General features: G+C 38.0%; 1 protein-coding gene across 3 annotated transcripts in view; it reads right to left on the bottom strand.

Moving 5' to 3' along the window:
• Positions 1–26,535, bottom strand: part of LOC114656568 (general transcription factor II-I-like) — a 174,241-nt gene that overhangs the window by 10,942 nt on the left and 136,764 nt on the right. For all 3 annotated transcript variants that reach the window (XM_051930781.1, XM_051930778.1, XM_051930780.1), the window contains 7 exons: positions 16,147–16,230; positions 6,881–6,946; positions 5,360–5,543; positions 5,123–5,175; positions 4,670–4,735; positions 4,262–4,345; positions 1,428–1,611 (listed from right to left, as the gene is read on the bottom strand). In XM_051930781.1, the coding sequence (XP_051786741.1) occupies positions 1,428–1,611; positions 4,262–4,345; positions 4,670–4,735; positions 5,123–5,175; positions 5,360–5,543; positions 6,881–6,946; positions 16,147–16,230 (721 nt within the window). The remainder of the gene's footprint in view (positions 1–1,427; positions 1,612–4,261; positions 4,346–4,669; positions 4,736–5,122; positions 5,176–5,359; positions 5,544–6,880; positions 6,947–16,146; positions 16,231–26,535) is intronic.

The raw sequence follows: 26,535 nt of genomic DNA, 5'->3' as shown, positions 1-26,535 counted from the left end.
CAATATTTAAGAATACGGGGGATGTGCAGGACTGTACTAACTACAGGGGTATAAAATTGATGAGCCACAGCATGAAGTTATGGGAAAGAGTAGCGGAAGCTAGGTTAAGAAGTGAGGTGATGATTAGTGAGCAGCAGTATGGTTTCATGCCAAGAAAGAGCACCACAAATGCAATGTTTGCTCTGAGGGTGTTGATGGAGAAGTATAGTGAAGGCCAGAAGGAGTTGCATTGCGTCTTTGTGGACCTGGAGAAAGCATATGACAGGGTGCCTCGAAAGGAGTTGTGGTATTGTATGAGGAAGTCGGGAGTGGCAGAGAAGTATGTAAGAGTTGTACAGGATATGTACGAGGGAAGTGTGACTGTGGTGTGGTCTGCGGTAGGTGTGACGGATGCATTCAAGGTGGAGGTGGGATTACATCAGAGATCGGCTCTGAACCCTTTCTTATTTGCAATGGTGATGGACAGGTTGACAGACGAGATTAGACAGGAGTTCCCGTGGACTGTGATGTTTGCTAATGACATTGTGATCTGTAGCGAGAGTAGGGAGTAGGTTGAGGAGACCCTGGGGAGGTGGAGATATACTCTAGAGAGGAGAGGATGAAGGTCAGTAGGAACAAGACAGAATACATGTGTGTAAATGAGAGGGAGGTCAGTGGAATGGTGAGGATACAAGGAGCAGAGTTTAAATACTTGGGATCAACAGTACAGAGTAATGGGGATTGTGGAAGAGAGGTGAAAAAGAGAGTGCAGGCAGGGTGGAATGGGTAGAGAAGAGTGTCAGGAGTAATTTGTGACAGACGGATATCAGCAAGAGTGAAAGGGAAGGTCTACAGGACGGTAGTGAGACCAGCTTTGTTATATGGGTTGGAGATGGTGGCACTGACCAGAAAGCAGGAGACAGAGCTGGAGGTGGCAGAGTTAAAGATGCTAAGATTTGCACTAGGTGTGACAAGGATGGACAGGATTAGAAATGAGTACATTAGGGGGTCAGCTCAAGTTGGACGGTTGGGAGATAAAGTCAGACAGGCGAGATTGCGTTGGTTTGGACATGTGCAGAGGAGAGATGCTGGGTATATCTGGAGAAGGATGCTAAGGATAAAGCTGCCAGGCAAAAGAAAAAGAGGAAGGCCTAAGAGAAGGTTTATGGATGTGGTGAGAGAGGACATGCAGGTGATGGGTGTAACAGAACAAGATGCAGAGGACAGAAACATATGGAAGAAGATGATCCGCTGTGGAAACCCCTAACGGGAGCAGCCTAAAGAAGAAGTAAAACAAATTGCCAAGCTTAATAGGGAAAAAGTGATCAGTATTGCTAGAAACATCACATATATGTCAGGGACATTTTAATAACAGTGTTCATTTGTAATTCTCTCTCACAGTTCTATACTTTCTGAGACCTAGAGTCCCCTTTATTAGCTCTGCATACCTTAAGACTGTGAATCTGATGAAATCAGCTGAATCCAAAATCTTTATCATAGAACTGATATCCAGGTAGCTTGGTGCCTTGAATTCTACGCCAGGTGGCATACCATCTACTACTACACAGCCAGGGTTACTTGTGATCTTCCTATACGGTACTTTTACTGGAAAGGTTGCTCCTACTGCTTCTCCTGTAGTAAAACATTGGAGTTTCTCTAAATAATACCCTTATGCTTCCTGTCATATAAAAATAAAGCAGGCATTTCTTCTTGACACCAGCTACCACCAATGTTAAAAGCATTTCAATAAGTCATGATTGGTTAAAAAAATAAAATTGTAACAAATTATTGGTTTAATGTTATTTCAAAGAACAATACGTTCAAAAATGCTCACTTTTCAAGTAATTGTACTGTTAGGCTAAAATAATAAGTCAGTCAGAAATACAGTGAAACATCACATTAAAATCAAATACTACATCCCTTCTCCTCATCATCTGGAGACTTATAAGTTAGGATTCCTCCAATTGAATACAATAATGTTACTTCATAGCAGTGTAGGGTAAGCTACCAAGGTATAGTTCATTAATCAGTGATGCTGTTATTCCAAATAGTGCTGTCAGAAGACCGAGCATTTTTTGAATTCCAAGACCGATTAATAAGCAAACAATTTATTCCAATTAAGCAGATGTTTTCAGGTTTGGTCCTGGAGAACTGCAGTGGCTGCAAGTTTCTTGTTTCAGTGCAATTTGTTATTTGCTACTTACAGTGCATCCGGAAAGTATTCACAGCGCATCACTTTTTCCACATTTTGTTATGTTACAGCCTTATTCCAAAATGGATTAAATTCATTTTTTTCCTCAGAATTCTGCACACAATACCCCATAATGACAACGTGAAAAAAGTTTACTTGAGATTTTTGCAAATTTATTAAAAATAAAAAAATTGAGAAACCACATGTACATAAGTATTCACAGCCTTTGCCATGAAGCTCAAAATTGAGCTCAGGTGCATCCTGTTTCCCCTGATCATCCTTGAGATGTTTCTGCAGCTTAATTGGAGTCCACCTGTGGTAAATTCAGTTGATTGGACATGATTTGGAAATGCACACACCTGTCTATATAAGGTCCCACAGTTGACAGTTCATGTCAGAGCACAAACCAAGCATGAAGTCAAAGGAATTGTCTGTAGACCTCCAAAACAGGATTGTCTCGAGGCACAAATCTGGGGAAGGTTACAGAAAAATTTCTGCTGCTTTGAAGGTCCCAATGAGCACAGTGGCCTCCATCATCCATAAGTGGAAGAAGTTCGAAACCACCAGGACTCTTCCTAGACCTGGCCGGCCATCTAAACTGAGCGATCGGGGGAGAAGGGCCTTAGTCAGGGAGGTGACCAAGAACCCGATGGTCACTCTGTCAGAGCTCCAGAGGTCCTCTGTGGAGAGAGGAGAACCTTCCAGAAGGACAACCATCTTTGCAGCAATCCACCGATCAGGCCTGTATGGTAGAGTGGCCAGACGGAAGCCACTCCTTAGTAAAAGGCACATGGCAGCCCACCTGGAGTTTGCCAAAAGGCACCTGAAGGTCTCTCAGACCATGAGAAAGAAAATTCTCTGGTCTGATGAGACAAAGATTGAACTCTTTGGTGTGAATACCAGGCATCATGTTTGGAGGAAACCAGACACCGCTCATCACCAGGCCAATACCATCCCTAAAGTGAAGCATGGTGGTGGCAGCATCATGCTGTGGGGATGTTTTTCAGTGGCAGGGACTGGGAGACTAGTCAGGATAAAGGGAAAGATGACTGCAGCAATGTACAGAGACATCTTGGATGAAAACCTGCTCCAGAGCGCTCTTGACCTCAGACTGGGGCGACGGTTCATCTTTTAGCAGGACACCGACCCTAAGCACACAGCCAAGATATCAAAGGAGTGGCTTCAGGACAACTCTGTGAATGTCCTTGAGTGACCCAGCCAGAGCCTAGACTTGAATCCGATTGAACATCTCTGGAGAGATCTTAAAATGGCTGTGCACCGACGCTTCCCATCCAACCTGATGGAGCTTGAGAGGTGCTGCAAAGAGGAATGGGCGAAACTGGCCAAGGATAGGTGTGCCAAGCTTGTGGCATCATATTCAAAAAGACTTGAGGCTGTAATTGCTGCCAAAGGTGCATCGACAAAGTATTGAGCAAAGGCTGTGAATACTTCTGTACATGTGATTTCTCCATTTTTTTATTTTTAATAAATTTGCAAAAATCTCAAGTAAACGTTTTTCACGTTGTCATTATGGGGGTGTTGTGTGTAGAATTTTGAGGAAAAAAATGAATTTAATCCATTTTGGAATAAGGCTGTAACATAACAAAATGTGGAAAAAGTGATGCGCTGTGAATACTTTCCGGATGCACTGTATATCCATATCACTGCTAAATAGTATATTTTTAACAGCCAATACTGACAGCATTCTAGGAAAGTCAATCTAGCATCCTCAAAATTAGCATTTACTGTTCCTGAATCAAGGTATATGCCATACAACTATGTAACCAAACATTTTGTTATGCAAAATTCTGTAACCTTACCTTGGCATTCTTATACATTATATTCAACTATCTTAAATCAGTAAGACCCCTAAACTGATTATCTCTTTTCAGCCTTTGTCGCAGAGTTTGATTCTTCACTCCAAACACAAAAGCAATGATTGGTAAAGGGGTCCAGTATTAACAGTCAATTTGACATATTTTTTATTATTATCATTATAATGAAATTACCTCACCAATCCTAGAGAATGTTTAAAACCTACTTACTGTTTACATCATTGGCTTATATACAACATCTGTCCCATCCACTCACCAAACTTGCTGCTGAAGAGATCATTCACTTGTTCCCTTAACTGGCGAGTTTTTTCTAGTTTTTTTGGCACCTTGCTTTCATCATCTGTAGAAAAAGAATATGTATGATCACACACATTTTTGATAACCAGTATGGAAGCTACTGCTTTACCATATGTTTCTTTGTTTACTACTATTCTATTTCATAAACATTTTTGGATGTCTCACACTGAAAGCTACTAAGATTTCGATGTCAGCTAATATTGTCAATCTCCTTCTATAGCTCTGATTGTTGCTTTAACCTTACAACAGCATTATTAATGTTATGAAAGTATCAGAATTTTTTTTCCTCTTTGCATTGCACTTCATATGTGTATGACACGACAAGCATACAAACATCAAATCAGTAGGTGGAATACGATGTGCATACCAGAGACAGCTACTTGAATAACATTTAGGTCCTCCATCGTCCAGGCAGTGCTAATATTTGGTGAACCTGAAATTAAATGAAAAATGAAAAATAGCAATTGGGGTGGAATATTAATTATTTACACACAAGGTACAGTATACTGAGTTTCTGAACAAGTCTCTTTTGAAGGAAAAAGAACAGATGGGAGTCTGTATGCTGCATCTCTTAAATGTTATGGGTGGCTACACACTTCAGGGCTGCAGATTAAGGATTTCTTATCAAGCGCAACATGTTGGATAAATAAGGTGGTTGGAGTTTTGTTGATCAAAATGAATTAGGGAAACTTATTTTTGGGTAAACTTTGCTAAAAAGTTTTGAGAAACTACACAATAAACAACTTTGAAATGAAAAAAAGAAATTGTAGTTGTATGAATACTTGGCATTTTTCATTCAGCTACTGTATTATTTACTCACTTCTGATAAGGTTTAATTCCTCTTCCTTGACTGCTGTTTCAAAAATATCAGGCCTGTGGGAAGCAACAAATAATTACTTCCAACTGCATAGCTATAGTAACTTTTCCAAGATGATGTATTTCTTACGCAAGCTTTAATCCATACTAAAATGCTCACTGTTGCATTTTTTTAACATCAGTGTAGTAAGTGAAAACTAATAACTCCAGATGTTTAATTGACAAACACTTGATGCCTTACTTTTTGATGATGAATTTTATCTCATCTTGATTTCGAAGTATTTTTTCTAAGCGAGGGATGCCAAAGGTTGAAGGGCGCCTAAAAGGGATTCCTTCTGGAAGACCCTGTACACAAAAATCTTCTGGACAGGTCTCAAAGAGGAGATAGGGAACTGGAACTGGTTCTGCCAAGTTCATTGCCTCTGCTACAAGAAAACAGACATTTGTACAAACTTTATAAGTATCATTACACTGTGTAAATGAAAATCCTTATACAGGGGGCCCTCAGGTTACAATGTCTTGACATACAACGCTTCGAGTGTACAACGCTCACTCCCATAAAAACTTTAAAAAATTGAGACGTGAGTGTTTCGGCTTACGCCGTTAGCGTCATACTTACAGACTATGTGGGAGAACTAGTTTGGTTGCACGCAGCGGAAGAATACGCAGTAATGCGGCGTATGAGTGAGGGAGCTGGCAAACTAGTTTGGTTGCTTGCGGAGGATGTGTTCCCTTTGTGTTGCTTTGTTTGGTGACTTTTTGGCCCTTATCTTGGCTCCTAAATGAAAGTCAGAGTCTTCAGATGGTAGTGCTTTGAAGAAGAGGAAAGCCATCACGATGGAAGTGAAATTAGAACAAATAAAGGTGACTTAGTTGTGTTTTTATGTTCTAGATTATGATTTTGCAAATGTGTTAGGATAGGTAAGTGACTTAGGCTAGGGTGTGTTTCGACTTACACCAAAATTCGGGTTACATCACTGTTGTAGGAACGGAACTATATTGTAACCCGAGGATCCCCTGTATGTATATTCCAAAATCCATGATGCTGATGTTGAAGCTTGTATTTTCAGTTTTTAATTATGGAAAAAATAGAAGCATGTAGGCATGAAGCCTTAAAAATCTGTATATATTTTGTGTATATTGTATATTCACCAAATACTTTCAAAAAAATCTTTAATGTATTACATAATGTATCCATCTTTGGGATGTTTTCTGAAAAACTTTGAGATGACCTAACTTTTCAAGTCAGAGAGTGTCCAAGGTAGACATTGCTAAAGGAGAAAGAACACTAGAGGTTTGGTGACCTAGCTTGTCTTTTCACTAAAATCTTCAAAAATAATCTAAAAGCTAGGTAGACTTCATGTGCACCCAGTTTAAGCAGACATGTTCCCACATTAAGTTTAAAACATTGGCTTTTTTATAGCAATTTAAACATTTCTTGTCTGATACTACTTTGAAGATGACTTTTAACAGTTTGAAACTTAGTATAATTTATTAAACTGAACAACATCATACTGTATACAACATAGACATTAGTGCCATAACTATTATGAATCCTATTTGAAAATAAAATCAGAAAAATGTATCTCTATTTTATTACTACATGACTGCAGCATCATCAAAATGACTGTAGGAATGCCAAGAAAGAATTAACAAGATAAATGATAATGGCATTTCTGCATCTAAAAACTCTGTGACTTAAAATTTAGTAAAAAGTGTAAAAGTAATACTAGTACATTTCTTACAACTGAATTCAACCTACCACACTTCCGACTAAACAGACTTTCAACTTTCTGCTTCAGATCTGTTATTTTGGCATTCCATGCCTCTGAAATAAAAAAAGTTAACAAAATGTTGGTAGCTTAAAGAACTAGTTGGATGAAAAAATGTCATCTGCAAATTTGTACCATTACTTCCTGTAAAAATCATCATATAAATATCAAGATGAACAAAAGAGTTAGTATCCCACTTATTTATTAAAGAGCCTGGAATTAAATAAGCAGTCCTTCAATAAAATCTGGACCCATGTGCAAAATGAATTAACATTTTCAAAGTTGAAGCTACACACATATTATGTATAGCAAACAATTTTAAAACTGAATGTCTCATGTTAGTTAATTCCTACAGTGGTGTGAAAAACTATTTGCCCCCTTCCTGATTTCTTATTCTTTTGCATGTTTGTCACACAAAATGTTTCTGATCATCAAACACATTTAACCATTAGTCAAATATAACACAAGTAAACACAAAATGCAGTTTGTAAATGGTGGTTTTTATTATTTAGGGAGAAAAAAAAATCCAAACCTACATGGCCCTGTGTGAAAAAGTAATTGCCCCCTGAACCTAATAACTGGTTGGGCCACCCTTAGCAGCAATAACTGCAATCAAGCGTTTGCGATAACTTGCAATGAGTCTTTTACAGCGCTCTGGAGGAATTTTGGCCCACTCATCTTTGCAAAATTGTTGTAATTCAGCTTTATTTGAGGGTTTTCTAGCATGAACCGCCTTTTTAAGGTCATGCCATAGCATCTCAATTGGATTCAGGTCAGGACTTTGACTAGGCCACTCCAAAGTCTTCATTTTGTTTTTCTTCAGCCATTCAGAGGTGGATTTGCTGGTGTGTTTTGGGTCATTGTCCTGTTGCAGCACCCAAGATCGCTTCAGCTTGAGTTGACGAACAGATGGCCGGACATTCTCCTTCGGATTTTTTGGTAGACAGTAGAATTCATGGTTCCATCTATCACAGCAAGCCTTCCAGGTCCTGAAGCAGCAAAACAACCCCAGACCATCATACTACCACCACCATATTTTACTGTTGGTATGATGTTCTTTTTCTGAAATGCTGTGTTCCTTTTACGCCAGATGTAACGGGACATTTGCCTTCCAAAAAGTTCAACTTTTGTCTCATCAGTCCACAAGGTATTTTCCCAAAAGTCTTGGCAATCATTGAGATGTTTCTTAGCAAAATTGAGACGAGCCCTAATGTTCTTTTTGCTTAACAGTGGTTTGCGTCTTGGAAATCTGCCATGCAGGCCGTTTTTGCCCAGTCTCTTTCTTATGGTGGAGTCGTGAACACTGACCTTAATTGAGGCAAGTGAGGCCTGCAGTTCTTTAGATGTTGTCCTGGGGTCTTTTGTGACCTCTCGGATGAGTCGTCTCTGCGCTCTTGGGGTAATTTTGGTCGGCCGGCCACTCCTGGGAAGGCTCACCACTGTTCCATGTTTTTGCCATTTGTGGATAATGGCTCTCACTGTGGTTCGCTGGAGTCCCAAAGCTTTAGAAATGGCTTTATAACCTTTACCAGACTGATAGCTCTCAATTACTTCTGTTCTCATTTGTTCCTGAATTTCTTTGGATCTTGGCATGATGTCTAGCTTTTGAGGTGCTTTTGGTCTACTTCTCTGTGTCAGGCAGCTCCTATTTAAGTGATTTCTTGATTGAAACAGGTGTGGCAGTAATCAGGCCTGGGGGTGGCTACGGAAATTGAACTCAAGTGTGATACACCACAGTTAGGTTATTTTTTAACAAGGGGGCAATTACTTTTTCACACAGGGCCATGTAGGTTTGGATTTTTTTTCTCCCTAAATAATAAAAACCATCATTTAAAAACTGCATTTTGTGTTTACTTGTGTTATATTTGACTAATGGTTAAATGTGTTTGATGATCAGAAACATTTTGTGTGACAAACATGCAAAAGAATAAGAAATCAGGAAGGGGGCAAATAGTTTTTCACACCACTGTATGTTTAATATCTGCAATTACACTTGCCTTATCAGAATTCTAATTACCGACAGTTCTAATTACATTTTGACTAGAAAAGTTTTTCCTTTTGAATTGTATGATACTTTCAGTAAGAGACATTGTGATCATCTTCTGAATAATCAAAATTTTAATTTCAGATGACTCCATTTGAAGATGGAGTAGATTGTAGATTAAGATTTGTAGATTGTGTAGATTTGTGCTACACTCTCAAACCCATGCAAATCAATTCACGGCCACAGGGGTCTGGAGCACATCCCAGCAGCACTGGGTGTATGGCAGGAACATATTTAGATATTAAATTATTTTTTAAGTACCTAAATGAGTTATTACCACTTTTCATTACTCAAAACTATGTTGCATATCTCTTAAATTTGAATGCTGAAAAGGTATTTTAGTTCTAAAATAGCTAATCAGAAAATAATTACTAGTCAATGGAAGGTATTAAATATTAAAAAGGCTGGTAAGATCAGCAAGCACCTTTTGCTCAAATAATTTAATATTAAGCCACCTTTATAACACTCAATATGGACAGTTCAGATATGGTAAGTATATAAGTAGGATTAATAACTCTTCAACCTCAAATGTCAAAAAATACTAATCATCATCAGTGTTCATGCAAGAGGCAGACAAAAATCATTTCTTTTTCACTCGTTCTCTTAGGCCATTGTGGTTTTCTTGATATTCACATGTGAGTCCCTTCCTCTTAAACATCTTAATAAAACTCTCTGTCTTCGTCCCAAAAATGACCTCTCCAAATAATTAACATGAGCCTTTTCTTCTTTCAATCAGTGAAGATTTCTACCTATTTCTAATTTTACCTTCTGTAAAATGTATTAATTCATTTGACCACCTTATTACTTGTTTAATTTCTTCCTCACATTTCAAAAACATTTAAGCTGGGTCTTCGTTCCTTTTTCAGTGCCTTCTATTGAACTTTAAACTACTGTTTTAATAATCATCTTTATTGTTTCTCTATTATACAGCCATTTTAACTTCATAACACATCTCTGGCCATGGCTTTAAAAGTCTTCATAGCTTCCACAGTCTAAAATGAATAAACCTAAATACAAAAATTACTTTACCAACTTAGCTTTCTCTCCTTCATACACCAATATTCTTCTAATTTTTTTTTCATTTCTCTACAAAGTTTTACAAATATTTCCTTCTTCACATTGTATTTCAGGCCTGAAAATTTTACAGTGGTTCTTTACAAAATTTTTCAATCATAAGCACTTCACATACTCCAGATAATTTCTTCTTTGCTGTTATGATTCTTCTTCTCCTGGCCTAACCACTGCAGCATCTTAAATGTATAGTTCAAATGTAATTAGCTATCCAGATGAGAAATCATCTGTTTAAGACTAGAAAGGGTAGGAATAACAGACACAACTTTGACAAAATAGGGAGATATAAAATGGAGCAAATGAATGGATACGAGACAAAAATAATTCAGAACAGAACAGAGAAGAAATGCCTTGAACACTGAAATGAGAAAAAAAGCTCTAAAATAGCACATGGGGAAGTGTGGGGTTTTTTTAATCAAAAAAAAAATGCATTTTCATGTAAATAAAAAAGAAAAAAAAACATACCGGAAAATATGAAAATAATTCTAAGAAACTTCAAGAGAGTGAAAGAATGTGGAAGTAATACCTCAAGGATATAAAATCCCTGTAGGAAATCTACAGTTTCGAAACTGTTTTTTAACCTAGCAGCATGAACCAAATATACACAAGTCAAGTTTTTAGATTTTATTTAAAACACTACTACAAAACAAATGTTAAAAATTCTTAAAAGTTAATTATAAACTAACAACAGCAGCAATTTTAAGTTACTTCTGGTAAAACAAATTTCCCTAAAAATACCACTGGAGAATAATAGTCAAGATAGATTCAAGTTGGAAATAGAACTCGTATATATTATCACCTAATAAATACATTGTTTATGTTGAAAATGTAACCCTTTTGTGAATATGTCATAAGGTATAGTAGTCGTAGTACTACCAGGATGGTATAGGACAAATTAACGTCTCACATAAGGTGTCCAGAAAAGAGACAAACAGCACAGAGAGGAAGAGAGCAAGAGAAACACACTGCCAGCAAGAGACATCCTGCAAATTCCACCGTGGAAATGTATGGGCTACTGAGAGGTTATAAGAGCTGGATGCTCTATAAAAGCAATATATATTTTAAGGGCAACTGAACACTTAGATGTGAAGGGTGATATGGCCTGGCATGTCTATGGTGAAAGTAAAGTCACCATTGTCACTGAAATTGAATCAGAGTCTTGTTCAAAAGTGATCCCAGCTTCTTCTTAAGGCTGTTTTACAGCTAAGGTTTCCTTGAGTATAGAGTTAACATAGTAGTTTAGGTGAAGTCTTCTTTAAAGAGCAGCTACAGTCAAGAAAGAGGGAGAAAGACAAAATGGGAGTTTAAGAATAGAGTATTTAACAGGGTACTGAAGCGGTGGTAAGAGAACAAGTGACCCCATCTGGTAGACAGGTTCCATGACCTGTTTAGTTAGGCCAGGGGTCGGCAACCTGCGGCTTGTGAGCCGCATGTGTCTCTTTGACTACGTGGCTGCACCTCTAATCAGAACGATAGACACTCACATTTTCACATCTTAACATATTATTTGATAGTACTTTCATAAAGTATTTATTTATGGGTTAATATCATTCTATTTTATTTAGATGTTTTATTTAACTATATGTGAATCAGACACCTGAGATTATGTCTTCAGTCAAATGATACGCTCTTCAGAGTTTTCTTCAGTACCTGAGATTGGATATATGCTTTAACGTTTATTGGGATTCCTAAATCTTTCTTTTTGTGGTAAATTGCCACCATGCCTTCCCATTTCTTCTATTTACAAATTATAGCCAGCTAAGTTTGGAGTGTTGAGTACATTTCACAGTGCTCGGTCAGTACAGTAACAGTAGTGACGAGTGAAGGGCAGATGACTGCAGAGCCGAGCGAACATAACTCAAGAAAGAAGTAGTGAGGGTGAAAACTATCACTACAGAACTGAACAATGTTGTAATATTAGTCACCTTTGCGCTGTTACAAGTCTGAGTGATTTAAAACTGAGACGCCAAACTGCAAGATGGCAACTATGGGTCTTCTAAAATGTCTAATTTGAAATGAATACATTTTTTGCCGTTTCCAACAGTTGACAGAGCTCAATTTGAACTACAATTAACAGACTTGAGAAGTAAAGATTTGTGGTCTTCTAAATGTACATCTTTACAAGTGGAAATAGAAATCCTGGAAAGAGAAAAGGCGACTTTAGCCATGAATCACAAATGGATGGAACTTTCCAGCTGTCAAAAGGAGGACCAACTGATTTTCGAAACGTGGAACAGCCTTCCACACTATTATTGTCAACTCAAAATAGTAGCGTTTGGAATTTTGACAATTTCTGGGTCCACTTATTATTGTGAGCAGATGTTCTCCAACATGAATGATATCAAAAGCAAGCTAAGAAGTCAGTTTAATGGTGTAAGCTTGGAATTCTGTTTACAATTGAAGACTTCCAAATACTCACTGAACATGAAACAACTTTGTGAGGAAATGCAATGTCAAAAGTCTCATTAAATTGTTTTTCTTTATTTTCTGTAAGTTTTATTTTTGTGTCAAATGCATATATACCCATATTTCATTAAAAAATTGTATCTCAACCCCTCTTCTCTATCCATTGCGGCTCTTTGTAAATCCTGGATCAAACATTTAGGATAAAATGGCTCTTTGCTTTAAAAAGGTTGCCGACCCTTGAGTTAAGCCTAGCAAGGAAGCATATGTTCTTTACTTCTTGATTTTACTTTGTGTTCTCCTTTAGTATATTTCTTGCACTTGTGTTGTATTACAAAAACACACTATTGTTGCACGTTTTAGAACAAATCACAGTAAAGACACTGCACTTGTTAAGGTAGTAGATGACTTGCAGGTTAATCCGGACAGAGGCCGTTGATCTGTTCTCATCTTCTTAGATATGAGTGCAGCATTTGATACCATTGATCACAATATTCTTAAAAATCACCTTAATCAGTGGGTGGGCCTCTCTGGTACTGTCTTAAATTGGTTTGAGTCTTACTTAACAGGTAGAAAATTTGTTATTAGATGTGGTAATTATACTTCAAAGACACAGGATATTCTATATGGTGTTTTTCAAGGATCTATCCTGGGTCCAATGCTCTTTTTGATCTACATGCTTCCATTAGGTCAGATCATCTCAAGGCATAACGTGAGCACCACAGCTATGCTGATGACACACAACTGAATTTATCAATAGCGCCTGATGACCCTGACTCTCTTGCTTCACTGACCCAATGTCTTACTTGTGTTTCTGAGTGGATGAGTAGTAGTTTTCTTAAACTAAATAAGGAGAAAACAGGAATCTTAGTTATTGGCAAAAATGGATATAGTGAGGGTATTAGAAATAAACTTGATCCATTAGGATTTAAAGTCAAAATGGATGTAAAGAATTTTGGGGTAGTTATTGACTCTTGACTTAAATTTTAAATCACATATTAATCAGAAAACTAGGATAGCATTTTTTCACTTAAGGAATATAGCAAAAGTTAGATCCCTTATAACCTTGCAAGATGCTGAAAAATTAGTTCACGCTTTTGTTTTTAGTCGACTAGATCAGGGGTCCCCAACCCCCGGTCTGCGGCCCGGCTGTCTGATAGCCGGGCCGCGAAAGAACTGCCGGCAACGGAGACTCCCTCAGACTTTTCAGAACACTTGGCGGGCGGGGCTTTGCAGCGTCGCAGAGAGAGGAGAGAGACCGAGGTGAGAGAGTATTACAACAATGTATTTTTATGGTCCTGACAGTTTCCCCATATGACACGAGTCTATAGAAATCACGTTACTATGAAGTACATTCAGCAGATACTTTCATTACAACGAAGTGACTTTGAAATGCTTGAATGAATCATCCACAGAGCAGTTAGTTCTGTGGTTGCTGCTCAGTTGTGCACGTTTGCACAAAGATCCCCAAACAGAAACATTGTAAAAAAAATCTCTTTCTTCGAACTTTCCTCGTAGTTTTTTTTTGCTGTTTTTTGTTTTCTGTGGTTTTCTGTGATATCTTTTGCTTATTGCTCGTCAACATTTGAAAAACATCCATTGGAATTTAAGTCATTGTCACCCTCCTATAGAAACGGCAGACGCGAGAAAAAGATAGCAGTGTTAATGTTTGTGATGTGCAATCTGTTGGAATGGCAAATGCAAAGCATATGTCTTTGTTATATGCAAAAAAAGAAGAAAAATCTCGGGTTGCAAACGTATGCGAACTGCTTAATAACTTAATAATAATAGAAATGTAATGTAAATTGTGTACAAAACTGTAAACCCCCCAACCCCCTGCGGTCCGTGGAAAAATTTGCATCTAATAAAGTGGTCCTTGCTGTCAAAAAGGTTGGGGACCACTGGACTAGATTACCGTAACGCACTCATTTCAGGACTACCCAAAAAGAAACATCAATTGGTTGTAACTAGTGCAGAATGCAGCTGCCAGCATCTTAAATAAATAATAAATAATTCATTACATTTATATAGCGCTTTTCTCAGTACTCAAAGCGCTATCCACACATAACTAGAAAAATAAAATCTGAGCACATCTCTCTTGTTTTGATGTCACTACACTGGTTACCTGTGTCATTTAGAGTTGATTTTAAAATACTGCTTATGGTTTACAAAGCCTTAAATAATCTTGCTCCGTCCTATATTTTGGAATGCCTGTCACCTTCCACTCCAAATCGTAACATTAGATCTTCAAATTAGTGTATGCTTATAATTCCAAGAGCCTAAATTAAAAGAAGTGGTGAGGCAGCCTTCTGCTGTTATGCACCTAAAATCTGGAATAGCTTACCGACAGAAATTCACCAGGCTAATACAGTGGAGCACTTTAGAAACTGCTAAAAACCCATTATTTTAACATGGCTTTCTCAGAGCTACATTTTAGTGTAATCCTGATTAACTATGTATGCATTGAATTATCATTTTTATCAAGGCTCCGCAATCCATACTAGTCCCTACTTTTCTCTGCTGTTCTTTTTTATTGTTTTTTCTGTGGTACTGATCTGTGGCACCACCACCTGATCAAGGCACCATGCAGGTCCCTACATTGATGGACTGAAGGCAGTACCCCACAAGTCCACTATAATCTAATTCTTTCACATGAAGCTTGAAAACCACGAGGACTGATTTAGATCATTTATGTTCAGTAGAATGCCCAGTGCCAAAAGTTTTTTTTGTTTTGTTTTTTTATGTCCTCCCGGCATCAGAGCTTATTACTTTATTCTTTGTTATTTAGTATTGCCTAATGTTATTATCTTGTAAAGCACTTTGAGCTACACCATTTGTATGAAAATGTGCTATATAAATACAGTAAATGCTGTGGCTCTTGTTGTATTTGACATCCATGGTACGTTTCTGGGTGCAGAGGGTTGCTCCCAGGACTCCTCCTACCACACTGTCTAAACATACAACAAATAAGAATAAAATTTGAGTTCCCTTAAACTGCAAAGAAAAAAAAACTGTTGGCCTGCAATTGATAAACTGTGTTAAAAATTGATTTAGATGAAGATTTACAAAGGACATATAATGGCAAGAAATATAAAACAAATGAAGGACCACAAGGCATTGAAGATGTAGAGAGGAATCAAAGCATGACTTGGTTAGGCCTTACATTTAAAGAAGCCATTGAAATCACCACCCGGATGCAAGTCTGAGGACAGTATTTGTGTAAACAACAAAAGTTTTGGTGTTATTTTATATCTCAAAAAGGGGGATTTTTTCACAAATAAATACTCAACAAACCAAGACAAACCTCACTGCTAAGAACATCTATAAACTTTATTTTGAAAACATTAACAAATCCAAGCTTCTATAAAAATAATTAATAATTCCTTTCTCTCAAAAATATCACAAACTGCTAAATTTAATTATTTTTGTTCAATGGTACTTACTCCTATTTTAATAAAATGATCGGAGCAGATTGTTAAACAGTATCTTTATTAACAAAAGCATGTTGTATATAGCAAAAAACAGTTAACAATGTACAGTGACATTTAAATGAGGTGAAGGCAAATTTAAAAATGAAATCATTCTACTACACTATTCTAATTATTAATAAGAGAGGTTAATCATGTTGCCATGCTTTGCAAATGCAGCTTTATTGTGGACTGAAAACTCTACATACAATTTAAGCTTATTTTTTCTCTTTAACTTGGACCACTTCATATTAAATGCATTTGCTCTTACCAAAAGAGAATTTACGTCGCTGGAGCCTGAGTGATGAACTGGAGCCATTAGCTTGATCAACAGATGGTTCATTACAACTGACACCTATAAAACAATAAAATAAAATGATACATGCTTTTATTTTCCTTAGGTGACTTTGCCAGTAGTAGAATACAGTTAGTTTGGTGCCCCTTCAATGACTTTTGACTGATTTACAATTTGGTGCACACACTGGCCTTATGCTCACTACTGCAAGGTTAGGCTTTAACTTTTATGTACTTCACCAAGAGAAATAGATAAAAAGAGATATAAGTAATAAAAAAATTAAACTGTTTGTACTAATACAGTATAGCACGCATCAAACAATTTAGCCATTTAGATCTACCACACAAACATCTTCCTAAAATTTGGAACTTTCTGGTAACTTAAAAAAACTACTTTGTCAATTATTTTATGAAACATAATTCTTTAAAATCAAAATTTTTAATGACATGCTTGTTGTTTATTATCATTGGACATACTGAAACTACAGAAATTCCAAAAATAAAATATAGGCCTTCCATCTTTATAAATGACCATAACATTTCAGAGAAATCTTATGGCAAACAATATTAAATAGATTGAGGTTATGATTTTTAGCTCTGTAAAAAATCCACTATCCCACAGTGTTATATAAAATCCTTAATACAGAACCTGCTTGGGTCAGGACACCAAAGCATAATGCATGCTACCTTAGAAAAATGAACAGTATTACTAAAGACCCTGGCCATCCCGCACATCAGCTTTTTCTATTCTGGCAAACAATACAGGACAATCAGGATTTACGCCATTAGATCCAGATGGCATTTAAACAGAAGCCATAAGGCTACTCAACAGCCACTCATACGGACAACTTTATGAATGTTTCTTCTACACATTGTTATTTCATTTATTGTATGATGTATTCACTGTCTGCTGTTGGTATAGTGCTACAGCTCCAAGTCACTAGTAGAAAACAGAATTAAATCTTAGTTTTGTATCATCTTCAAAAGAAAACACATTTTTTTTTCTCTCTCAACTCAGTGTGTGTTACTAAAGTAACACTTCTTTTGAGAGTGTGGCTGTGTGTGAATGAATCCTGTGCATCTGGTCTATGCCTGGCTCCTGACTTGTACCAGATGCTAATAGCGTGGTATATTTTATATATTATATATATATATATCAGTATCTGAAAATGCATGAATGAATAAAGGACAACTGTCCTATGATGGACTGGCGTCCTATCCAGAGTTTGTTACTACACAGTGCCATATATTGCTATGACACTTCCATTCTCTGGACTGTTTAATGGGTTCAAAAAATAAATGAATGAATGAGGGAATGAATGGATTATTATGCCTTTGCTCTTCTTAAAAAAGTGCTTCCATTATCTAGAGAGAGAGAGAGAGAGGTTAGGAGCATGCGCCAATAGCTCATTGCTACACCCACCACATGCCGAACCACCTGGATTTTGTTTTATTTAATACATATTGAAACATAACTGATAAATATACAGATGGTTTTACAATTAAATGGCAATGAGGTGGTGCAATTTAATAAGTGAACAACAGTTGGTCTTAGTGATTTAAAGTTTAATAATACCTATGTCTTATAGATAGATAGATAGATAGATAGATAGATAGATAGATAGATAGATAGATAGATAGATACTTGGATGAATTCCATAGGATCTAAAGATAAAAAATAAAGTAAGAGTGTACTTTAGCTGTAATTTATCTTGTACAGTAAGTTAGGAGGAGGAACAGTGTGGTTTTCGTCCTGGTCGCGGAACAGTGGACCAGCTCTACACCCTTAGCAGAGTCCTGGAGGGTGCATGGGAGTCCGCCCAACCAGTCTACATGTGTTTTGTGGACTTGGAAAAGGCGTTTGACCGTGTCCCTTGGGGAATCCTGTGGGGGGTGCTCCGGGAGTATGTGGTACCAGACCCCCTGATAAGGGCTGTTCGGTCCCTGTACAACCGGTGTCAAAGCTTGGTCCGCATTGCCGGCAGTAAGTCGAACCCGTTTTCAGTGAGAGTTGGACTCCGCCAGGGCTGCCCTTTGTCACAGATTCTGTTCATAACTTTTATGGACAGAATTTCTAGGCACAGCCAGTGTGTTGAGGGGGTTCGGTTTGGTGGACTCAGGATTGGGTCACTGCTTTTTGCAGATGATGTTGTCCTGTTTACTTCATCAGGCCGCGATCTTCAGCTCTCTCTGGATCGGTTCGCAGCTGAGTGTGAAGCGGCTGGGATGGGAATCAGCACCTCCAAATCCGAGACCATGGTCCTCAGCCGGAAAAGGGTGGAGTGCCCTCTCAGGGTTGGGAGCGAGATCCTGTCTCAAGTGGAGTTCAAGTATCTCGGGGTCTTGTTCACGAGTGAGGGAAGAATGGAGCGTGAGATCATCAGGCGGATCAGTGCAGCGTCCACAGTGATGTGGGCTCTGTATCGGTCTGTCATGGTGAAAAAGGAGCTGAGCCGTAAGGCAAAGCTCTCAATATACCAGTCGATCTATGTTCCTACCCTCACCTATGGTCATGAGCTATGGGTAGTGACCGAAAGAACGAGATCGCGAATACAAGTGGCTGAAATGAGTTTCCTCCGCAGGGTGTCTGGGCTCTCCCTTAAAGATAGGGTGAGAAGCTCAGCCATCCGGGAGGGGCTCAGAGTAGAGCCACTGCTCCTCCGCATCGAGAGGTGTCAGATGAGGTGGCTGATCAGGATGCCTCCTGGACGCCTCCCTGGTGAGGTGTTCCGGGCACATCCAATCGGGAGGAGGCCCCGGGGAAGACCCAGGACACGCTGGAGGGACTATGTCTCCCGGCTGGCCTGGGAACGCCTTGGGATTCTCCTGGAAGAGCTAGAAGAAGTGGCCGGAGAGAGGGAAGTCTGGGCATCTCTGCTCAAGCTGCTGCCCCCACGACCAGACCTCGGATAAGCGGAAGAGGATGGAGAGGATGGAGTAAGTTAATTTAAACTCGACAATATATTGTTCTTTTCACAGAGCGGTTCAAATACAAAGAAGGCACAGTGATAAGAAAACTTCTATTCAAATTTAATATGATAAAAATAGCAATTATTCTGCAGTGGGCTGGCACCCTGCCCGGGGTTTGTTTCCTGCCTTGCACCCTGTGTAGGCTGGGATTGGCTCCAGCAGACTCCCGTGACCCTGTAGTTAGGATATTGTGGGTTGGATAATGGATGGGTAATTATTTATATATATATATTATATATATATATATATATATATATATCTATATATATCTATTATAAAAAAAATCCTGTCCTGGAAAGCAAAAAGCAAGTCTACGATACGTGATCTTCTCGGAGGACATTTAAAAGACCCGTGAGACGAAAGAGACCTGCCACGGAGCGTCTCACGGGAACATAGAACGAGAGTCTTGCAAAGACACACCCTACACTTACAAGCAATATCAAAAAAAACAAATCAGTTGTGTAAAGGCAGTCATGCAGCACACACAGCTCCAGGGCTGTCAGTGCATATAAAGTGTATAAGGTCAATACGGTAGAAATGAAACGTCGACAACTAAATGAAGAAGAAAGAAAAGCGTGGAGAAAAGAGACCCAGGACCGTCGCGCGATGACGTAGAACATGAGATTCTTGCAAGACATGCCCTACTTACAATCTATCAAATAGGACAATAGACAGCAAAACATTCAGTCTTGTGAAGGATTTGAGCATACACAGATCAAGGGCTCTAAGCGCATATAAAGCGTATAAGGACAGTACGTTATAAATGAAATGTCAACATCTAAGTGAAGAAGAAAGCGGCGTGGAGAAAAGACACTCAAATGTGTTGGAGAGAAAAAAGAATAGTCGAGGTGCAAATTCAGAAAATAAGGAAATAATTATCAGCCCGGAACAAGTGGAATTGAAAAAAAAAGCACGTCCAATCCGGCTCAGAATTAAAAGACAATAGTAAAAGACAAAGTAGAACTTCATAAAGACATTTACAAACGTTAAATTGAAATCAGAAAGGCTCCAAAAAAAAACAAAACAACGGCAGTATACACATGTGGAGAAAGTTAAAGGATATGAAAGTAGAAAAATTAGAAAATATAAAAAAGAAAGTAAACATCGCAGTAGTGCAAACAAACAAATTGCCTCATTTAACTATGCACCAGTCTAACTTTGGTTTTGCACAATAATCACTACACTATTGCACCTTAACACTTAATTCTACTTTATTCACATAATTTTATTTATTTATTATGTTCTACTATACTGTTATCTTTCAATCTATGACTTTTTGTTAATCTGATATTCTTCTAACTTTGCACAGTTTTTGATAAGCGGATCAGGATGCATTTCACTGCGTGTTGTCCTGTATAACTATGCATGTGACAAATAAAGAATCTTGAGAATTTCAGAAACGGAGTTTACCGCACATGCATTTATTGGTTACTTTGTAATAAAAAATTATTAACTGCTGATGATGTAGATCGTTTTGTCTGTGCTGAGATTCCAAACAGAGATACCTATCCTGACCTCATTGAAAAGACTCAGCATATTGGGACTCGCAAGATTACAAATATTGTTTTTACAGAAGTTCTGAAATAAAAGTGAAACTAATAAAACAGAAACAATTCCAAGAAAAAAAAATCTTAAAAGTGAGTATCCAGAAAACCAAACACGGGGGTTGGCGAGCGAAGCCCCCTAGTGTGTGTATATATATATATATATATATATATATATATATATATATATATATATATATATATAGTGCTTTTCTCACTGTTCGAAGAAGTTACATAGATAGTGGGGTGTCACTACAACCACCACAAATGTGTACACTCCACCTGGATTGTGCCAGTACACTCACCACACATTAGCTATTAGGTGGTTATGGGGTGAGAGATAGTTAGCCAGTTAGAGACAGGGGATGATTAGGGCGCCAGAATGACTAGGCCATGGTGGGCAATCTAGCCACAACATCGGGATACACCCTACTCTTTAAAAAGGATGCCCAGAGATCATTATGGCATGGGGATCCACATTCATAGCACAGGGTAAGTGCCCCCTGCTGGCCTTGCTGACACTTCTTCCAGCATCAACCCAACCTTCTCCTAGTTGGACTCCCATCCAAGTACTGGCCAGGCCTGAATATGCTTAGCTTCAGGTAGATTACCTGTTCTGAAGTGCATGTGGTATGACAAATATGAAATAAGATGTTAACAAATGATCATCTCTTCATCTTACATTTTTCTGAATTAATAATGTTGAAAAGAATATTCTTGCTAAGCTTTTTTATCTTTTTAAAAGTATCCTAATATATTAACAACTTTTTAAACAGTAGATACAACTGTAATTTCATTCATTTTGAAAGCAAAAATGAATTGACTTAAAATGGGGGGAGGGGCATTATTAGGCTGTTCTTTGTTCTCTGCTTCTGGTCACTGCTTAAGACTGATAACCTATCAGTCTTGTGATGCACATTTGCTCAAAATATGGTACCAATGTAGGAGATTCTTTATGGTGTTCTGAGTGTAATTATCATATATTCCAGCCTTCCTTAATCTAAATAGTATTCATTTCATGAAAGGCAGTAAGAATTTGGATCTTCAGAGACCTCTATTTAGTTAATATGTGGACATTCTTTGAAAGACTATGTTTCACATAAAATCTCCCAAAAACACACTACAAATTAGATACATAGGAAAAAAAAAACATCCAAATTCTCTGATACTCCATCAGTATCTATGGCGGGGTGGCCAACTCTGATCCTGGAGATCCACATTGGCTACAGGTTTTAATTCTAACCAGTTTCTTAATTAGTGCCTAGTTTTTACTACTAATTAACTTCGTTTAATTTATTTGCTATTTAAGACTCAGATCCTTTAAGTCGGGGCTGAGCAACGTCGGTCCTAGAGGGCCGTAGTGGCTTTAGGATTCTGTTCAAACCCAATTGCTTCATGAGAAATAATTAATTGCTGATGAAGCACTTCTTGCTCATTTGACATATTTCTGCTTCATTTTAGTTGTATCACTTGTAAAGATTTTGAACCTTTAATTGCTCATTTTAGTCTTAAATAGCTGTATTCATTGTTTTAACTGCTCCTTATTAGCAATAAGATGCAAATGACAAAGAAACCAGCAGTTCTACATTTAGCTTGTCTCCATTTCCACCCATGGGTATTTATCATTCACTATATGGTTTAATTAATTACTCAGAAGGAAGCTGATGAGAAAGTGAACTGAAAATTACTCATACATTTTAGACTTCAAATCACTTGGATGATACATATATCATTAGAAAGGAAAAAAATCTATGATTTAAGACACTAATATACCATGAAATTAAATAAGATCTGTTATTTGTGAGGACTGGCTTATAATTAAGCAACTGGTTTGAAACAAAAACCTGCAGCCACTGCAGCTCTCCAGGGTCGGAGTGGGCCACCCCTGATCTATGCATTAAACCATCCTAGCTAATAATGACAAATGTACAGGCAATATTTCAAGACTCAATTGATGTCAGTAGCCTTAGGTGATCTTAGGCAACAAATGGAATTGGGACCTTCCAATTAGAATTTTGAATAAGGAATGCAATTCAACCATTGAAACATGTACATTCTTCTTCAATACAAGCAAAGTGTAACTGTACACTGCACACCAAGGTTATTATAGTTTTGCCTTTTTATATTAGTTTTTATTTCTATATTTTTTCTGACCTTACTTAGAAATTCAGTTTAGTTTTCCTTCATCATGTATTTTTAATTTTAGTTTAGTTTTTATTTCACAAAGACATTTCTATTTTATTTTTATATCTATTAGTTTCAGTTTTAGTAATTATGGCATGGAGCTCCTACGGAGTTTAGTTTTGTGTCACAATCAGACAGAACTGTACACTTAACAGATACAAGTTTAATGTTAGTGGAAGCTTACTACACTACATGGTTTACAATCTGGTTTTGTGTTTGTCTGATAAAAACAAGCATAATCAAAACTAGATACTGAATATGAAAAATTCTACACAATTTTATGAACATCACGGTGGCTTAGGAAGAACAGAGCTCTTAGACTTGAATCAGTGTGCAGACCCCACTGTCTTGAGGGAAACAAAGAAAAACAAGCATGTAGTGTCAAGGTTAGGGGCAATATCGGGTATTTTGAGTTGTGAATATGAACTAAAAAAGATAAATTAATAAATATAGAATAAATACAAAAACCCATTAGTATGTTTAGTTTTTCATCTATCTATCACTTGGCAGACTCTCTACCTTTATTTGTATTGCTTCATTGTTAAACATTGTTTTTAAAGCAAAGGTGATTGGTCAGCAACAATATGCTGACCTTGTATGATGACCCAGTCAGTCTCTCGAGCAGTGCCGTTTTATTTTCAAAAATCGGGAGTGGTCTCCCCTCGACTTTCTTGTATACTCAGATATGGGGATGGATATTTGAGGAGTAAACCGCAAGACAATGATTATATTTTTATATTATGTACATTAAAGAACCATCAACAACAAATCAAATTAATAATATATTGAACAATTATTATAAAAGTATAGACTTGGCCCAAAAGTTAATACAGATCTACAATTGTGGTGTAACAACCACATGCCGAATTTCTATGAGGGGCTAGTTTTTGAATTATCATGTTTACACACACACAGACACATGCACACGCACGCGCGGGCGCATGCGCACACACACACAATTCCAAAAAACGGTATTTTTGGACTCTGGAAGGTCTATAACGTCAAGATTCATCAAAATATCGAGGTCAAATTTTTTCATGATTACTATACTTTCTCTATACTTCGTATATGAGGAAGGAAAAATGATTTCTCCTGTACAAAGTGGCAGGTAAATTGCTGTCAACAAAAAGCAGTCACCTGAGAAATAAATTGAAACATTACTCACTTGTGATTTTTCTGTCCATATGGTAAACGTTTTGTTGACCAGTACATTCTGATTTCAGCCGTTTGAATTACATCTTGATATACAACAAGCACAAAGAAAGGCAGCACGTAAATCACTTTCTATTTCACACGCTTTACGCACCCGCATTTAGCTTGCTATGCCACCACATATGCTGTGTGAACTGCCGCCCTCCGTCACCAGTGCTGTTCACTGGATGAATATGTGCTGGGACGGCTCATGGTGGATGACTTTCTGTTTTAGAGTTAAAACTTACAAGGGTTAAAGACTAACGGGCAAGAATATTTATTCAAAAACAAAAACTAAAAATATTTTAGTAAATTATTATTTTATTTCAGTTAGTCTTTCCAGCTACTCTAATAGTTTCGTTTAATTTTAGTTTTCATTTTGGTCTTGTTAATTATTTTATTTCAGTTTACGAAAATGTTTTTTTAATAATAGTTTCAGTTTTGACTTTAGTTTTCGTTAACTATAATAACCTTGCTGCACACTTACCTATGGCAAGTCAAATTGTCAAAAATGTGCCAAGCCATGCTAGGTCACAAGTTTTGGAAATGCCTTATACAGGCACCATTTTGGACAAAAAATAGTTTGCCAGATAATACTGCATCTACAATTAATCACAATCCAGTAAAAGTATTATTTACAGTGACATCAGATGGAATAACATTTTGCAATGAAAAATCTCTCCTGCATTACTTCCTTTGTGTTTGGAACTATTTTACTCAACAGGAAGAATTTTAATAAACTCTCAGTTACTCAGTGGAATAGTACATCCCATCACTTCTAAACCTAGGGAAGAAAATCTGCCTCATAAGAAAGAACAAGCTAGTGAATCAAATTTTAAATTTAAAAATGTGGCCAAACTCAATTTGGTGCACCTATGAAAAGATTATACAGTACTTGTCATAATAACTAACAATGAAACTGAGAAGTTTATACACTGATGAGCCACAACATTAAAATCACTGACAGCTGACGTGAATAACATTGATTGTCTCATTACAATGACACATGTCAAGGAGTGTGATATATTAGGCAGTAAGTGAACAGTCAGTTCTTGAAGGTGATGTGTTTGAAGCTGGGAAAATGGGCAAGCATAAGGATCTGAGCAACTTTGACAAGGTCCAAATTGTAATGGCTATAAAACTGGGTTAGAGTATCTCTAAAATGGCAGGTCTTATGGTGTGTTCCTGGTATGCAGTACTTACTATCTACCAAAAGCAGTCTAAGGAAGGACAACCGGTGAACCAGTGACAGGGTCATGGGTGCCCAAGACTCACTGATGTGGGTGGGGAGTGAAGGGTAGCTCATCTGGTTCAAACCCACAGAAGAGTGTGGAATAGTGGGTCCGCGGCTGTGAAATTAGCCCATTTTAATAAATAGTTGAATGGCCAGCTCGATCTCCGTGGGTGTGCATGCGCAAGCAGCTGAGGGAGTTTGGTGGAGTAACTGGGACAAGACACACCTGCACGTGAGGCTGCGGTCTGTCTCAGTTGCTTTATCAACTTCCTATGGTGTGCGATTGAGACACTGTGCCCACAGAGGCATATAAGGAAGAGCCGGCATGAGAAAAGGGAATCGATTAGAGAACAGAAAAAAAAGGACAGAATGAGAGTCGTGAAAACAGCATCAGGAGAGGAGGCAGAATGAGCCAGCCAGCATGGTCATAGGCCCCATGATGGAGCGAAAGATCGGCCCTAATGATTGTGCAGAGGAATGGCAGAGATCAAGGCGGAGTCCTCTCCAGGGATCCCGGGCAGGCCAGAGTGAGTGAGAAGGATGACATGAGGACAATCGACCCAAGTGGTCTGTCTGATGTCACTCAAGGCTGCCAAGGTGCGGGTCACGTTGGTGAGGACCGTGGCTGCTGATGTTTTAATTCTGGATTTTAACTTCAGAGACTTTCACTGTTTTAAGAGATTTATTTATTTATTAAACAATTGTGAACACTGCACGGTTTTTGGAACACAGTTTGTTTGTTTTGGGATTGTTTTAATAAAAGCACTTTTGCACTTTTATGCACCTACCCTTTGATCTGTGCAAATGTCCTCATCTGCTGGCTCATCCCTCGGGTACACTATTGGCAGTGGTGGGTTTCAGAGACGCCCCAGAAGGACCTGTTAGCTTGTGGCTGACCTGCACCATCACAAAGAGCTACTGTAGCATAAATTGCTGAAAATCATACTGCTATACATGAGAGAAAGGTGTCAAAACACACAGTGCATTTGAGCTTGCTGTGTATGGGGCTGTGTAGCCACAGACTTGTTAGAGTACCCATGCTGACCCCTGTCCACTTCTGAAAATGCCTACAATGGGCAAGTGAGCATCTGAATTGGAACATGGAGCAATGGAAGAAGGTGGCCTGGTCTGATGAATCACATTTTCTGTTAAATCATGCAGATAGCTGGGTGGATGTGCATTGTTTACATGGACAGCAGAGTGCACTATGGGAAGAAGTAAAGCCAAAGGAGGCAATGTGATG

This window comes from Erpetoichthys calabaricus, chromosome 8 (assembly GCF_900747795.2).
Source record: "Erpetoichthys calabaricus chromosome 8, fErpCal1.3, whole genome shotgun sequence".
Lineage (NCBI taxonomy): Eukaryota > Metazoa > Chordata > Cladistia > Polypteriformes > Polypteridae > Erpetoichthys > Erpetoichthys calabaricus.
This window is presented reverse-complemented; position numbering and strand designations above follow the sequence as displayed.